Here is an 18,448-nt window from a genome sequence, read left to right as displayed (position 1 = left end):
ATGATCCAGAAATCTGAATCCCTGCTCCCTGCTCCAATCCCTGAGCCATGCATTTATCCTCCACCTCACTCTGTTTCTATACTCACTGTCATGTGGCACAGGCAGTAATCCCGAGATTACTTCCTTTGAAGATCTGCTTCTCAACTTCCTTCCTAACTCCCTGTAGTCTGTTTTCAGGACCTCCTCCCTTTTCCTACCTCTATTGTTGGTACCAATATGTACCACGACCTCTGGCTGTTCTCCTTCCCACTTCAGGACATCTTGGACGCGATCAGAAACATCCTGGACCCTGGCACCTGGGAGGCAAACTACCATGCATGTTTCTTTCCTACGTCCACAGAATCACCTGTCTGACCCCCTAACTACAGAGTTCCCTATCACTGCTGCCATCTTCTTCCTTTCCCTACCCTTCTGAGCCACAGGGCCAGACTCTGTGCCAGATGCAATGTTATTTCTCCCAGGTAGGCCCCCCCCCCCAAACAGTACTCAAACAGGAGTACTTATTGTTAAGGGGGACAGCCATTGAAGTACTCTCTAGTCTGACTCTTGCCCTTTCCTCTCCTGACTGTTTCCCACCTAACTGTCTCCCAAGGCTCCGGTGTTTAAGGGTTTATAGGATGGAGATAAAAATGATACATACTCTTCATATATTGACAGTCAATCTGTTAAAAAATTGTGATAATATCCAGGGATGAGAGTTCAAGTCCAGGCACAACAGACATGCAATTTAAACACATCTAGCTAAGATAGCCACTTCCATACCAGTTATCAGAAATACACATTTGATATGCTGATATTCTCCATGAAAGGAGATATGCTGGTGTATTTATGTGACCCTAGAATTTTGATGAAATATTTTGATCTTACCTGCTTTCCAGAATGGCATGTAACCATCCTGTTTTGAACAATTGGAGTAGGCAATAGATATGAGTTTTCCCTGCAAAGTTCTTCCGCATTTCTCTCTCGTTTCCACATTTGTTCGGTCAACTGTGTGTAATTGGGTGGCATGAACTCTCTGGACTGGAGGGGCTGATTACCAAACTATATCTCTCAAGTGAAAAAATCTGAGCTTTGGAATGGTGTTTTGCAACAACGCTTACTAAAGTGGTCTGAAAGTATTTTACCACTGTGCCTCCTTAATTTAGTTTGTGAATGGGACAATTAGTTATCGCTTTTCAGAGGAAATAAATGAGCATAATTTGTTTTGAAACTGTTAGTATTTTGAATGAGTGTGTGCACTGTAAGCCATCTGTCATGTCAGAAACTGCATGTGTGATTATTAATGATCTGCCAGACATCACTATTTTCAAACATGGTTACTGCTGAATTCCATCATTGTATATCGGAGCTATGAGGCTGAAACAAACTTCAAAGAGAGGTAGCAGAAGCAGATATTGTGATAACATTCAGGAGAGGTTTGGATAGGCAGATAGAATTATTTGGTCATAAACACAAGAGATTCTGTAGATTAACATCATAGTTGCCACAGACAGGCTAGGGGGTCTATTCCTATGGCGTACTGTTCTATGTTCATATTAATGTCTGGGAGTGTGGTGATATGAACCATGTCCAGTTCAGGCTTCTCAGTCATTCTTGATTCTCCCAAACTTCCTTGGTGATTGTTTGCAGATATCTATCACTGTTTTCATTTTCTCCATTCATTTGTCTTTTTGTACAACCATTTCTGACAAAATTAGCGTATAGCAAGGAATCAGGCCCAGACTGTCCATGCTGACCAAGATTCCAACTAAGCTAGTCCCATTTGCCAGCAATCCGCCCATATCCTTCTAAATCTTTCCCAGCCATATATTTGTCTGAATCTTGTTTTGTACCTGACTCAATTACTTTCTTAGGCAGCTCACTCCAGAATGAACTGCACCCTGCAGGAAGTTACCCCTCAGGTGCCTTTTAAATCTTCCCCCACTCACCTTAAACCCATTTCCTTTAGATTTTGGTTCCCCTTTGCAGGATACATTTGCTGTGTATTCACTCTATCTATGCCTTTGCACTATTTGAAATATTGATTTCAATATTTCAAATAGAGACATTTTAAGATATATCTGTCAAGGCAGTGTATTATTCTACTACTGAGCCTATTAACAACCTGTATCAGGACATAGTTCCAGACTTCTTATTCAGGTCTCTCTCCTGGTTAAGATTGTAGCCGAGGAACCATTACAAGTGAGTGCACTTTCGTGAAGCAGGCAAGGGACTTGCTCAGTTCTTATTCGTACTTTCTGGTTGCAGTCTCCAGCATCAGTAGACCACAAATTAGCCAGTTACATATCCTTCCATCTAAACTTGTGATATAATGTATTGAGGGGATGTGGTAATGTATGGGAATAGTGAAGGACAGAAGGAACCTACAGAGGGGTTTAGATTAAAACTAAACACCCTAGGAAGTACACCCATACTCCTCTCACCTTCATTTTCTCTGCTGCCTCTACTAACTTTCTTTTCCAGTTCTGATGAAGGGTCCTGTAATTGAAACATTTTTTTTTGATCTATCAACTGATGCTGCCTGACCTACTGAGAGTTTCCAGCCTTCTCTTTTTCATTTCAGATTTGCAGTATTTCTAAAAAGAGTGGAACTTTATCTCCTGGCTGGGCTCATTATAGCCTCCTGGAACCCATGAGTTCAGCAGTTCCAAGCACTTCTTGTTTATTCTGTTCAATCTCAATATATTTGCTTCTTCGTTTGTCCTTCTGCTGTCATTTATTTTGTCATTTAACTTTCTTTCACCATTCCGAGAGTCAAAGAGTCATTGAACACTACGGCACAGAAACAGGCTCTCCAGCCCCCCCAAGTCTATTCCTAACTATTATCCTGCCTAGCCCCATCGACCTGCACCCAGACCATAGCCCTCCATACCCCTCATCCATTTACCTATCCAACTTTCTCCTAAATATTGAAATCAAATCCCCATTCTCCATCTCGACTGGCAGCACGTTCCACATTGTCTAGCTTGGCTGGCAGCATGTCCTACGTTCTCCATCTCAACCGTCAGCACGTTCCATGGTCTCCAACTCGACCGGCAGCACATTCCACGTTCTCCACCTTGACTGGCAGTATATTCCACGTTCTCCACATCGACTGGCATTAAGTTCCACTTTCTCCATCTTGACCGGCAGCATGGTCCACATTGTCCATCTTGACCGTCAGCATGGTCCATATTGTCCATCTTGACCGTCAGCATGTTCTACATTCTCCATCTTGATCGTCAGCACGTTCCACATTTTCCATCTGGACTGGCAGCATGTTCCACGTTCTCCATCTCGACTGGCAGCATGTTCCACGTTCTCCATCTCAACTGGCAGCACGTTCCACGTTCTCCATCTCAACCGGCAGCACGTTCCACATTCTCCATCTCGACTGGCAGCACGTTCCACGTTCTCCATCTCAACCGGCAGCACGTTCCACATTGTCCAGCTTGGCTGGCAGCATGTCCTACGTTCTCCATCTCAACCGTCAGCACGTTCCATGGTCTCCATCTCGACCGGCAGCACATTCCACGTTCTCCACCTTGACTGGCAGTATATTCCACATTCTCCACATCGACTGGCATTAAGTTCCACGTTCTCCATCTTGACCGGCAGCATGGTCCACATTGTCCATCTTGACCGTCAGCATGGTCCATATTGTCCATCTCGACCGTCAGCATGTTCTACATTCTCCATCTTGATCGTCAGCACGTTCCACATTTTCCATCTCGACTGGCAGCACGTTCCACGTTCTCCATCTCAACCGGCAGCACGTTCCACGATCTCCATCTCAACTGGCAGCACGTTCGACGTTCTCCATCTCAACCGTTAGCACGTTCCACATTGTCCATCTCAACTGGCAGCACGTTCCACGCTCTCCATCTCAACTGGCAGCATGTTCCACATTGTCCCCACCCTCTGAGTAAAGAAGATCCCCCTCACCCTCACTTTCTCTAGGAATAAAGTCCTAGTCTATTTAACCTTTCTCTATTAACAGATCCTGGCAACGTACTTGCAATTTTTTCTGCACGCTTTCAATCTTCTTCATATCTTTATCACTGTTCTCTTCTTCATGACATCTTTCCCTCCATCTCTTCCTGCCCATCCATCTATTCTTCTGACTTTCAAATTTTTCTATCTCTATTTTTTCTGTGTTCTGATGAAATTTTTGTTATACTGAACTCTGGAAAATCCTGATCGAGGAAAAAGAAAAAAGAGTAAATGCAAGATGAAAAGGAATTTTCCCTTCCAGACAGTTCTGATCTTGAAGCATTCTGTATAGATAAAGCCAGGTCATTAAATACATTCAAATATTGCTCTTAGGGATGGACAGCTGTGAAGGCCAAGTCACTGGCCACATAGAAAGCAGAGTTTGATAGGTTCTTGATTAGTAAGGCTGTCAAAAGTTATGAGGAGAAGGCGGGAGAATGGAGTGGAGAGTGATAATAAGTTGACTATGATGGAATAGCAGAGCAGACCTGATGGGCCAAATGGCATAATTCTGCTCCTATGTCTCAAAGTTTGATGGTCTTATGGATCAAGGGATATGGGAAGAAAGCTGTAAGAGAGGACTGAATTTGAATAGTCATGTTGAACAGGAAGCAGTGTCAAAGGTGTGAATGACGAACTTCTGCTTCTAAGCTCTGATTCTATGAAGCGTTCTCTACTTCTCCTGCCTGATCAGTTGAGTATTTCCAACAGTTCATGGTCATGTTCCAGCATCTCTAGTGCTTTGCTTTCTTAGGCATTTAGATTTGTTTAGTATGTTAAAGATCATTTTATATTCTCTCAGCTCAACAAATTGCACAGATTTTTCTTCACAGAATGTCAGCAGTTTCAGCTTGGCAATCTTCTAGGTCTCCAGAGGGATAGTTAAAATTCTCTTGTGCACTTGTAAATAGCAGAAACATATTGTGCAGCTAATTAATTTAATGTAATGCTTTTCTTCGTCTGGCAGATGACTGTGATGATCACTTGGTGTCTGATTTGCCTCAGTTGGTGTTCGATTCCTCCTCCGAGTTGTCTAATAGTCACAACCCTGGCTTTGCAAAACTGAACAGACGAGATGGTAAGACATAATCAGCAACTATTCATGTAAATGCCAGCTGTCTTGAATGATAATGAAAAGAAGGGCTTGTCTTCATTTGTGTCAGTTTAATGATGTGTGAAAGGTTCAGCGCTGTAACCTTTCCTTAAAACAATTAATAGAATGGCATTAGACTGTAGGTCCCTTTCTTTTTAAGATCTTTTTCTGGATTCCCATACTTTTTTATTACATGGAGGACAATCAACCTATGGAGTCTATGCTAGTTCACAGAGTGCATCTATACTTTCACCACTTATCCTTGTAACCTATTCTCCCTACATTTATATGGAATAAGATAGAAGAACTTGTAACACAGTGACAAATTGGAATGTATAATGTGGGCATCACTAAATCATGGCTGAAAGAAGATTATAGCTGGGAGCTTAATGTCCTAGGATACACGTTATATGAAAAGGACAGGCAGGAAGGCAGAGGGGGTGATGCTGCTCTGGTCATAAAAATGAAACCAAATCATTAGAAAGAGGGAAGCCTTCAAAGGAGAAATTTTGAGAGTGCAGAGTTTGTATGTTCCTGTCAGGATTAAAGGCAAAGTGAATAGGAATAAGGAACCTTGGTTCTCAAGGAATATTGCAACTTTGATAAAGAAGAAGAGGGAGTTGTATGAAATGTATAGGAAACAGGGAGTAAATAGGTGCTTGAGGAGTATAAGAAGTGCAAGAAAATACTTAATAAAGTAATCAGGAGGGCTAAAAGAAGACATGAGGTTGCCTTGGCAGTCAAAGTGAAGGATAATCCAAAGAGCTTTTACAGGTATATTAAGAGCAAAAGGATTGTAAGGGATAAGATCAGCGTGGTCGGCTATGTGCGGAACCAAAGGAAATGAGGGAGATCTTAAATAGGTTTTTTGCGTCTGTATTTACTAAGGAAACTGGCATGAATTCTATGGAATTAAGGGAATCAAGTAGTGAGATCATGGAAATTGTACAGATTGAAAGGGAGGAGGTGCTTGCTGTCTTGAGGAAAATTAAAGTGGATAAATCCCCGGGATCTGACAGGGTGTTCCCTCGGACCTTGAAGGAGACTAGTGTTGAAATTGTGGGGGCCCTGGCAGAAATATTTAAAATGTCGCTGTCTACGGATGAGGTCCCGGAGGATTGGAGAGTGGCTTATGTTGTTCCGTTGTTTTAAAAAGGATTGAAAAGTAATCCGGGAAATTATAGACCAGTAAATTTAACGTCAGTAGTAGGTAAGTTATTGGAGGGAGTTCTAAGAGACAGAATCTACAAGCATTTGGATAGACAGGGACTTATTAGGGAGAGTCAACATGGCTTTGTGTGTGGGAGGTTATGTTTGACCAATCTATTGGAGTTTTTCAAGGAGGTTACCAGGAAAGTGGATGAAGGGAAGGCAGTGGATATTGTCTACATGGACTTCAGTAAGGCCTTTGACAAGGTCCCGCATGGGAGGTTAGTTAGGAAAATTCAGTGGCTAGGTATACATGGAGAGGTGGTAAATTGGATTAGACATTGGCTCAATGGAAGAAGCCAAAGAGTGGTAGTAGGGAATTGCTTCTCCGAGTGGAGGCCTGTGACTAGTGGTGTGCCACAGGGATAAGTGCTGGGTCCATTGTTATTTTTCATCTATATCAATGATCTGGATGATAATATGGTAAATTGGATCAGCAAATTTGCTGATGATACAAAGACTGGAGGTGTAGTAGACAGTGAGGAAGGTTTTCAGAGCCTGCAGAGGGACTTGGACGAGCTGGAAAAATGGGCTGAAAAATGGCCGATGGAGTTTAATACAGACAAGTGTGAGGTATTGCATGTTGTAAGGACAAACCAAGGTAGAACATACAGGGTTAATGGTAAGTCACTGAAGAGTGCAGTAGAACAGAGGGATCTGGGAATACAGATACAAAATTCCCTATAAGTGGCGTCACAGATAGATAGGGTCATAAAGAGAGCTTTTGGTACATTTGGTACATTGGCCTTTATTAATCAAAGTATTGAGTATAAGAGCTGGAATGTTATGAGGAGGTTGTATAAGGCATTGGTGAGGCCAAATTTGGAGTATTGTGTTCAGTTTTGGTCACCAAATTACAGGAAGAATATAAATAAGGTTGAAAGAGTGCAGAGAAGGTTTACAAGGATGTTGCCGGGACTTGAGAAACTCAGTTACAGAGAAAGGTTGAATAGGTTAGGACTTTGTTCCCTGGAGCGTAGAAGAATGAGGGGAGATTTGATAGAGGTATATAAAATTATGATGGGTATAGATAGAGTGAATGCAAGCAGGCTTTTTCCACTGAGGCAAGGGGAGAAAGAAACCAGAGGACATGGGTTAAGGGTGAGGGGGGAAAAGTTTAAAGGGAACATTAGAGGGGGCTTCTTCACACAGAGAGTGGTGGGAGTATGGAATGAGCTGCCAGATGAGGTGGTAAATGCGGGTTCTTTTTTAACATTTAAGAATAAATTGGACAGATACATGGATGGGAGGTGTATGAAGGAATATGGTCCATGTGCAGGTCAGTGGGACTAGGCAGAAAATGGTTCGACACAGCCAAGAAGGGCCAAAAGGCCTGTTTCTGTGCTGTAGTTTTCTGTGGTTTCTAGGTGACTTAGAGTTGGAAGGTGTTGAATCATTGTGGATAAAGCTAAGAAACTGCAAAGGTAAAAAGACCCTGATGGGTGTTTTATACAGATTCCCAACCAGTAGGATATGGTCTACAAATTACAACAAGAGATAGAAAGTGGGCAATGGGTAATGGTGCAATAGTCATGGGAGATATCAATATTAACGTAAATTAAGGAAGTCAGGTTGGTGCTGGATTCCAGGAGGGAGAATTTCTAGAGGGCCTATGAGATCGCTTTTTGGACCAGCGTGTGATTGAGCCCACTAGGGGATCAGCTACTCTGGATTGGGTGTTGTGCAATGAACCAGACTTGATTTTGAGCTGAAGGTAAAAGAACCCTTAGGGACAAGTTATCATAAGATGATCAAATTCATTCTGAAATTTGAGAAACAGAAGCAAAAGTCAGCTCTGTCACTATTACAGTGGAAGTAAAGGTAATTACAGGGACATGAGAGAGGAGCTAGCTAGAATTGATTGGAAAAGAACATTGGCAGGGATGATGGCAGAACATCAATGGCCAGAATTTCTGGAAGCAATTCAGAAGGCATGGGATATATACATCACAAAGAGGAAGATGTATTCTAAAGGCAAGATGACACAGCTATGGCTAATGAGAGATAACAAAGCCAACGTGAAATCCTAAGAGAGGGCATATAATAGAGAAAAATTAGTGGGAAGTTTTAAAAACCGTTGGAAGTCATTAAGAACGTAAAAATGGAATACGAAAGTAAGTTAGCCAGTAATATTAAAAAGGATACCAACAGTTTCTTCAGGTACATAAAGTGTAAAAGAGAGCCAAGAGCAAATATTGGACTGCTGGAAAACAATGCTGGAGAGGTAGTAATGTGGGCAAGGAAATGGAGGATGAACTGGATAATTATTTTGTATCAGTCTTCACTGTAGAAAACACTAGCAGTATGGTGGAAGTTCCAAGTGTCAGGGGTCATGAAGTGTGTGAAGGTACCATTGCTAGAGTGAAGATTCTTGAGAAACTGAAAGGTTTGAAGGTAGATAAGTCACCTGGATTAATGGTGAATACCCCAGGGTTCTAAAAGAGGTGGCTGAAGAGATAGTAGAGGCATTAGTAATGATCTTACAAGAATCACTAGATTCTGGAATGGTTCTGGAAGACTGGAAAACTGCAAAATGTCACTCCACTCTACTCTTCAAGAAGGGAGAGAGGCAGATGAAAGGAAATTATAAGGCAGTTCATCTGAGCTCAGTGGTTGAGAAGATATTGGAGTCGATTATTAAGGATGAGGTCTCAGGGTACTTGGAGGCATAAGATGAAATAGGCTGTATTCAGCATGATTTCCTTAGGGGAGAATCTTGCCTGACAAATCTTTTGAAATTCTTTGAAGAAATATCATGCAGGATAGACAAAGAAGGTAGAAGTTGATAGATTCTTAATTGGACAGGGCATGAAAGGATATGGGGAGAAGGCAGGGGATTGGGGCTGAGAGGAAAATTGGATCAGCTATGATGAAATGGTGGAGCAGACTCGATGGGCCAAGTGGCCTAATTCTGCTCCTATATCTTATGGACTTATGGTCTTAATTCCATCTCACCTGCTTGAGCGGAAATTTACAATGATCAGTTAACCTATCAACCTACGCATCTTTAAGTCATAGGAGAAAATCTAAGGGAAATCTCTGATCCAGAAAGAGCCCAAAGGTTGGTGATGTTGAAGATACTGCAGAAGGTTGTCATAGATTACAGCTGGACTTTTACAGGATGTAGAGTTGGGCTGAGAAGTGGTAGATGGCGTTGAATGGGTGGTTTGGCCGTGACATCTGTCACCCCATTGACCGCGAGGGTTCACTTGGCTGATCTGGCTTGCTAGTCGTATGTTGCCCTTCCCTCACAGCTCCATATGTGTCCCCTCCTGAAGCTCAGCACTCGATTACAGAGGATGGCCCCCAAGAAAAGCACTGCTCTGCCCGTCAACAGAGCTACTTCCCTCCAAGGCCATTTGTGGGATCACTGGAACAATAAGCAGCAGCTCTAGTAGCTGAGCAACTGTGCTGCCCCAGGTCTTTTGTCAAGGATTATTATCGTAACGCATTTTTGCCTGCCCTTCTGTTCATGTTACAGAGTTTTAAAGCATTTTAATTGTGATTACCAGTAACATCTCTAAGGAAGAATTTGTGAGCCTAATGTCTTTTGGCTCATTAAAGGACATACCCTGATACCCTCATCTCCCATTATTATATAAGCCTGCATTTTAAATTATCCCAGAAGTTCAGTATACACTAACCTAATCCAAATCATCCCTATTTCATGAGTAAATACATACTTCATAATATTGAAATGGAAGAGAATTTAAACCTTTTCAGCCATATGGTGTGGATGGATATTAAAAATGCCACTCCTACTTTTGAAAGACAACAGGAAATCTTCCTGATTTCTTGTTCTGTATTCTCTCCTTAGTAGTTACTGTAGTCAGAATGATTGCTATTCTTTGGAAGAATTTCTACAGCAATGATATATGAAGTAAAAGGAAATTTATCACCCCTCCCCCTTCTCTCTTTCTCCATTCCCCATTCTGACTCCCTTCATATTATCTATCACCTCACTCTGATGCCCCTCCTTCTTCTGTTCTACCATGGCCCACTCTCCTCTCCTATCAGATTCCTGCTTCTTCAGCCTTTTCACTTTTCTGCCTATCACCTCCTAACTTCATCAACTCCCTCCCGCATCCACCTACCTTACCCCTCATCTAGCTTCACATCACTCACCAGCTTGTACTCCTTTCACACCCCTCACCTTCTTATTATGGTTTCTAGCCCACTTCCTCTCCAGTCCTGAAGGGTTTCAGCTCAAAATATTGACTGATTATTCCCCTCCATAGATGCTTCCTGACCTGCTGAGTTCCTCCAGCATTTTGTGTAATTTACTATAGATGTTAAGGAAGAGCTCTTGATTCTGACAGCCCAGTATTTATCACTTAAATGATTTTAACATGCTGTACTAACCTACATTCTGTGTTCTAGGTGTCATCCCCATTCATGTTCTAGCTATTGATCGACCCATGTGGCATTAGTTTGGATGAGTGTCACTTTGTCCTGTAGTAGCTACTTTGAAAGATTCACACAACACAAAACTGGGCTAATTCTGCTTCCCTTCATTCCATTTGCCTCACTTTCACTATTTAGTATACCGTGAAGTTTAGCAGAAATTTACAGGATATTTACAATATTAACGAACTGCAGAGCAAGCTTGATGGGCCAGATAGCCTAGTCCTGCTCCTATTTCTTATGTTCTTACTGAGAATGGTGCAACGAATATCCAGTGAGCGGCAGTACTATTGACAGAAATACCTTGTTAATGAGAAAGGCCAGAGGAGAATGGCCAGACTGGTTCAAGCTGATAGGAAGGTGACAGTAACACAAAAAAACAAGTGTTGCAACAGTGGTGTGCAGAAGTATGGCTCTGAATGTTCAATACATCAAGCCTTGAAGTGGATGGCCTACAGCAGCAGAAGACCACAAACATACACTCAGTTGTCATTTTACCAGGTGTAGGGGATAGCTAATAAAATGGCCACTAAGTGTAGTTATAGTGGTGGTAGAGCAGTATAGCTCATAGAGCTGCAGCCACACAGGTCCGGCAACGTTGGTTTGATACCGTCTTTAGGTGCTGCCGATGTGCAATCTGCACTTTTTCATCCCATGATTATGTTGGTTTACTCCCACATCTGAGCACATTCCAGATTAAATGACCACTGGACGTTATCCCTGGTAGGTCGGTAAGTGGCAGAATCTGACAAGAGTTGACAGAAATGTGGGGAGAATAAAATGGGAATCACAAAACTGCAGATGTTCAAAATTTGAAATAAACAAGAAAGTGCTGAAAATACCCTGCAGGTCAGTCAACATTTGAGGAAAAGAAAGAGTTAATGTTATAGGTCACCACAAATGGAAAAGAGAAAAGATGAGTTGGCTTTCTCTAACAGAAGGTGTGTGAGGGATGGGTAGAACAAAGGGAATACCTCTAATGGGGTAAAACCACATGACTAAACATACAGATAAGAATTGCAGTCAGGAATTTGTTTGCGTGCATGATGTGTTGCTATCACAAGGGTATAGGAAAGTCTCGTAGGCCAGACCACACCAATAATAGTATCTTACCTGATACACAGAGAAATAAAGCATGAGCAATTCCATGTTGAGTCCACTGAGGCTGTAATGTGCCCAAAAGTAATATGAGTGCCTTTATTTATGCTTGTGGTGGGCACAGACAGAAAAGGTCAGAATGGGAGAGCAATGCTGAATTAAAGGGGCAGACAGCTGTTTATAATCCTAATATTCAGCATTTGGGGCATATTTCTTTTGCTTAAATTACAAAGAGAGCTAGGACCGCCACAATGGCGTTGTGGTTAGTGCAATTCTGTTAGAGCTTGGGGGGTTCTGGGGTTCATGGTTCAATTCTGGAGTCATTTTGTAAGGAGTTTGTGCATTCTCCCCTAACTGTGTGGCTTTCTTCTGGGTGCTCTGGTTTCCTCCCACAGTCCAAAGCCATACTGGTTCAAAGGTTAATTAGTCATTGTAAATTGTCCTGTAATTAAGCTAGTGCTAAATAAGTGGGATGCTGTGTGGAGTGGTTCGCTGGGTCAGAAGAGCCTGTTCCATGCTGTATCTCTAAATAAATAAATAAATGATAAATAGAAGAGAAACACAAAAAGCTGTCTTTATCTCCAACATCTATCGATCCATTTCAATTCAATATTTCTGTAGTTGATCGGGTTAGCAAATGTTGCAGATGACATTTATGTCAGCAGTGTTATATTTTATCTGCAATGGTCCCAAACAATTCTTGTGCACTTTTTGTCCTGTTCTCTTTTCTGGTCAATTCTAGTCCTCCAAGAGGACTACAACCTTGTCATGGTTTGGAGGCTTGCATGCCTCAATGACCTGGAGAGTAATGTTGGCTGCAGTCAAGCTATATGCTTTGGCTCCTGGTAGGGTCACCCATGCTAAACAGATCAAAGGGTAGAGGCCAGACTAAGAGTAATCCACTGGTCCTCCAGGTTCAGGGGTTCAGCTCAGGCCTGACAACGTTAACGTCAAAAAAGACTGTTACAGAAACAGCAATGAAGAGTCCTTCTATATCTGTGTGTGACAGTATATGGCCAAGACAGGGAGATGGAGGATTTCATTGCTGCCCTAAATACCAGCGGCATAATAGGCAATAACCAAATGCTTTGTGTGATCTTCAAATTTGACCATTTTACACTTCTGATTCAAAGAAATTAATGCAAATTAGAAACAATCTGGTGCCAGGATGAGTCAAAGCACTTCAAAAAGTAATTTATTGCATGAATCATTTTTGAGAGGTTTGGAAGTGAAAGGAACTGGATTAATAATAGTAAACTCATTCCACATCTTTTTATTCATATTCAGAAATCCAGTTTTGTTTTTGTGGATTTGAAGCAATCCATGTTTATCTTTAATTTTATTTTAAGACCATAAGACCATATGACATAGGAGCATAATTACACCATGTAGCCCATTGAGTCTACTCCACTATTCCACCATGGCAGATTTATTATCTCTCTCAGCCCTATTCTCCTGTCTTCTCCCCGTAACCTTTGGTGCCCTGATGTTTCAAGAACTTATCAACCTCTAATTTAAATACACTCAATGTCTTGGCCCCCACAACCATGCGTAGCAATTAATTCTACAGGTACACTATCCTCTGGCTAAAGAAATTCCTCCTCATCTCTGTTATAAAAGGATGTCCCTATTCTGAGTCTCTGCCCTCCTGTCCTGGACTTCCCACTATAGAAACCTCCTCTCCACAGCACACTATGTAAACCTTTCAATATTCAATAGTTTTCAATGAGACCCACCCTCATACTTCTAAAAACTCCAGTGAGTACAGACCCAGAGCTAGCAAATGCTCCACATACATTAACCCTTCCATTACCAGAACCTTCTCTGGACCCCCTACAATGCCAATACATCTTTTCTTAGATAAGTGGCCCAAAACTGCTAATAATATTTCAAGTGCAGTCTGACCAAAGCCTTATAAAGCTTTAGCATTACAGCCTTGCTTTTATGGTCTCAAGATAAATGCTAACATTGCATTTGCCTTCCTTACCACTGACTCAACCTGCAAGTTAAACTTTAGGAAATCCTGCATGAGAAGGCTGAAGTCCCTTTACACCTCTGATTTCTGAATTATCTCCCCACTTAGAAGATAGTCTACACCTTTATTCCTCTGCCAAAGTGCATGACCATACACTTCCCTACACATCATTCCATCTGCCACTTCTTTCCCCATTCTCCCTATCTGTTAAAGTCCTCCTGCAGAATCCCTGTTTCCTTCGCACTATCTGCCCCTCCACCTGTATCATCCAAAGAGCCATCAATTCTGTCATCCTAATTATTAACATGAGGTCCCCAACCAGTCAGCCAATCTTTATATAATATACCGATGGGCCAAGTGGCCTAATTCTGCTCCGGAATCTTATATATTTTACCTGAATAAATAGAGTCCCAAACCATAATGTTCATCTGCCCAAAATGTCAATTCCAAATACAGAAATGAACTTTTCTGTGCAAGGGCCAGAGCAGTAAAGACATTTAGAAGCAGTTAAAGTGGAGCAAAATCATTCAAAAACAGTAAAGGAAAAAAAACATTGAGAACCATACAGAGTATTCAAAAACATTTAAAAAATACAAATAAATCACTTTGCTCTGCATGATCAGTGAGCCCTTCCAAATAAATGGACTTCTAGCTCTTACATACACCATGAGTAGAGTTGAGGGCCCAAATGCAAAGTGCACCCAGCCCCCCCCCTCCCCCTGAGTAGGTCATTAGCTTCAATAATAAGTCCAGTTGTGGAGTTGCTGGTCTGGTGAGACACAGTTTAAACTCAGGCCTACGTTAGACATCTATACTTGGAGGCCTATATATGAATCCCATAATGTTTTTTTTATCCTTGTATTTTCTTCCCTGTCACCTGGGAGGCAAACTACCATCCGTGTTGCCTTTTTGCATCTGCAGAATCGCCTATCTGTCCCCTTAACTATGGAGTCCTCTATTATTGCTGCCATCCTCTTCAGTTCCCTGCCCTTCTGAGCCACAGGGCCAGACTCTGTGCTGGAGGCATGGCCACTGTTGCTTTCTCCTGGTAGGTTGTTCCCCGCCCCCGCAAAAGTACTCAAAATGGAGTACTTGTTGTTGAGGAGAACGGCCACAGGCTCCACTATCTGATGTTTCTCCTTCCCCCTGCTGAGAGTCACCCATTAATCTGACTCCTGCAGCCTCAGGGTGTCTACCTCCCTAATTGGCTAGAGCGTATATTCTCCACCTTTTTACCAAATCTCCCTAGTTTCTGTGGTTCAGCTGCACACTTGAAGCAATTTACAACAGCCAGTTCACCTACCACCTCACACATTATTGGGACATGGTGGAGACCCTATCACCTGCAGGAAATCCATGCATCACTGGGAGAATGCAGAAACGCCACACAGGCATCACTGGGAGAATGGACAAACTCCCCATGGGCAACTCTGGGAGAATGGACAAACTCCACACAGGCATCACTGGAAGAATGGACAAACTCCCCATGGACACCTCTGGGAGAATGGACAAACTCCACACAGGCATCACTGGGAGAATGGATAAACTCCCCATAGGCAACTCTGGGAGAATGGACAAACTCCACACAGGCATCACTGGAAGAATGGACAAACTCCCCATGGACACCTCTGGGAGAATGGACAAACTCCACACAGGCATCACTGGGAGAATGGATAAACTCCCCATAGGCAACTCTGGGAGAATGGCCAAACTCCACACAGGCATCACTGGGAGAATGGACAAAATCCACACTGGCATCACTGGGAGAATGGACAAACTCCCCATGGGCAACTCTGGGAGAATGGACAAACTCCACACAGGCATCACTGGGAGAATGGACAAACTCCCCATGGGCACCTCTGGGAGAATGGACAAACTCCACACAGGCATCACTGGGAGAATGGACAAACTCCCCATGGGCAACTCTGGGAGAATGGACAAACTCCACACAGGCATCACTGGGAGAATGGACAAACTCCCCATGGGCAACTCTGGGAGAATGGACAAACTCCACACAGGCATCACTGGGAGAATGGACAAACTCCCCATGGGCACCTCTGGGAGAATGGACAAACTCCACACAGGCATCACTGGGAGAATGGACAAACTCCCCACAAGGAGTCGTGTGAGCTGTGAGGTGGCAACTCACCTAGATGTGAACACCACTCTTATATGGATAGTGAAATAAATTTGGGGTTTAGGCAAATGAAGTGACTTTTTACTGCCATCTCAGTTCACTGTCAGACTGAGGAGGGTAACAAGCACCAGAAATAGTCGGACCTGCAAGAAATAAGTTAAACACTTGACAAGCTGTGCATTTGGTTCCATTTAGTGGAAGATGTGTGTACTACTGCACCTGCCTCCACGTACCATTGTGCACATCTGGAGAGCTGAAGTGACCGATACAGCTACATTTCTGTGGTTTTGTACGTGCTTGGCGTAGAGGTATAAAACCCTTGAAGACAGCTTCAAAAGTGAAGCAGTGATGTTGCAGTTTGTGTGGTTGTTGAAGGGTTTGAGTAACCTGGGTTTATCCTGATCTCTGGTGCTGGCTTGTGCAGATTAGCATGTGCTTGCTGTGACTGTGAAGGTTTCCCTCCAAGTGCCCTGCGTTTCCCCACAGAGATCAGAAATTTGCTCGTTGTCAGGTTCCATGGTGGGAAGCATCCTTTCCACATCTATTCTGTCTAGGTCTTCCAACATTCAAAAGGTTTCAATGAGCTCCCCCCTCATCCTTCTAAATTCCAGTGAGCACAGACCAAGAGTAATCAAATGTTCCTCATATGATAACCCTTTCATTCCTGGAATCATCCTTGTGAACCTCTTCTGAACCCTCTCCAATGCCAGTACATCTCTTCTTAGATAAGGAGCCCAAGATTGTACACACTACTCAAGGTGAGGCCTCACCAGTGCCTTATAAAGTTTCAGCATCACATGCCTGCTCTTGTATTCTAGATCTCGTGAAATGAATGCTAACATTGCATTTGTCTCCTCACCACTGACTCCACCTGCAATTTTACCTTTAGGGTGTTTTGCACAATGACTCCCAAGTCCCTTTGCAGCTCAGATTTTTGGATTTTCTCTTTTAGAAAATAATCTACACATTTATTTCTACTACCAAAGTTCATGACCATGCATTTTCCAACATTGCATTTTTTCCCATGTTATTGCCCATTCTCCAAATCTGTCTAATTCCTTGTGCAGCCTTCATGTTTCGTCAACACTACCTGCCCCTCCATAAATCTTCATATCATCTGCAAACTTGGCAACAAAGCCATCTATTCCATCATCTGAATCATTTATATACAGCATTAAAAGAAGTGGTCCCAACACCGACCCCTGCGGAAAACCACTAGTCACTGGTAGTCAGAGGGTAAAATATCCTTTTATTCTCACTCGCTGCCTCCTACCTGTCAGCCAATGCTTTAACCATACCAGTAACTTTTCTGTAATACCATGGGCTCTTAACTTGGTAAGCAGCCTCATGTTTGGCACCTTATCAAAAGCCTTTCAAAAGTCGAAGTGTACAACATCCACTGCATCCCCTTCATCTGTCCTACATGAAGTCTCCTCTAAAAATTCCAACAGATTCGTCAGGCAAGATTTTCCTATCTTGTCCTGTATCACCAAGTACTCCATAACCTCATCTTTAACAATTGCCTCCAACATTTTCCCAACCACTAAGGTCAGGCTAACAGGTCTATAATTTCTTTTCTGCAACCTTCCTCCTTTCTTAAAGATTAGAGTGATATTTGCAATTTTCCAGTTCTCCAGAACCATGCCAGAGTCAAATGATTCTTGAAAGATCATTACTAATGCTTCCACAATCTCTACTGCCAACTTTTTCAGAAACTTTTGGTGCAGTTCATCTGTTTGGGGTGGCTTATAATCCCTTCGGTCTTTCAGCTTTTTGAGCACCTTCTCCCTTGTAATAGTAACTGCACTCACTTCTCTTCCTTCACACCTTTCAACATCTGGCACACTGCTGGTGTCTTCCACGGTGAAGACTGATGCAAAATACTCATATAGTTTGTCTGTCATCTCCTTGTCCCCCATCAATATTTCTCCAGCTTCTTTTCTAGTGGTCCTATATCCACTTTCATCTCCCTTTTATTTTTTACGTACTTGAAGAAGCTTTTTCTATCTCCCTTGATATTGTTTGCTAGCTTTCTTTGATATTTCATCTTTTCCATCCTGATGATTCTTTTAGTTGCTTTCTGTAAGTTTTTTAAAAGCCTCTATCTTCTATCTTCCTGCTAATATTTGCTTTGTTGTATGCCCTCTCTTCTGCTTTTACATTAGTTTTAGAAACATAGAAAAATAGAAAATAGGTGCAGGAGTAGGCCATTCGGCCCTTCGAGCCTGCACCGCCATTTATTATGATCATGGCTGATCATCCAACTCAGAACCCCGCCCCAGCCTTCCCTCCATACCCCCTGACCCTCGTAGCCACAAGGGCCATATCTAACTCCCTCTTAAATATAGCCAATGAACTGGCCTCAACTGTTTCCTGTGGCAGAGAATTCCACAGATTCACCACTTTTGACTTCCCTTGTCAGCCACAGTTGTACTATTTTGCAATTTGAGTAATTCTTTGTTTTTGCAATACATCTATTCTGCACCTTCCTCATTTTTCCCAGAAATTCAAGCCATTGCTGCTCTGCAGTCATCCCTGCCAGCATCTCCTTCAAATTTAC

The 18,448-nt window shown here is 42.5% G+C and overlaps 1 protein-coding gene across 1 annotated transcript in view; it reads left to right on the top strand.

Moving 5' to 3' along the window:
* Positions 1 to 18,448, top strand: part of LOC134346871 (contactin-associated protein-like 5) — a 1,673,098-nt gene that overhangs the window by 160,488 nt on the left and 1,494,162 nt on the right. Inside the window, exon 2 of the mRNA XM_063048676.1 lies at positions 4,940 to 5,050. Within this exon, the coding sequence (XP_062904746.1) occupies positions 4,940 to 5,050 (111 nt within the window). The remainder of the gene's footprint in view (positions 1 to 4,939; positions 5,051 to 18,448) is intronic.

This window comes from Mobula hypostoma, chromosome 5 (assembly GCF_963921235.1).
Source record: "Mobula hypostoma chromosome 5, sMobHyp1.1, whole genome shotgun sequence".
Classification (NCBI taxonomy): domain Eukaryota; kingdom Metazoa; phylum Chordata; class Chondrichthyes; order Myliobatiformes; family Myliobatidae; genus Mobula; species Mobula hypostoma.
This window is presented reverse-complemented; position numbering and strand designations above follow the sequence as displayed.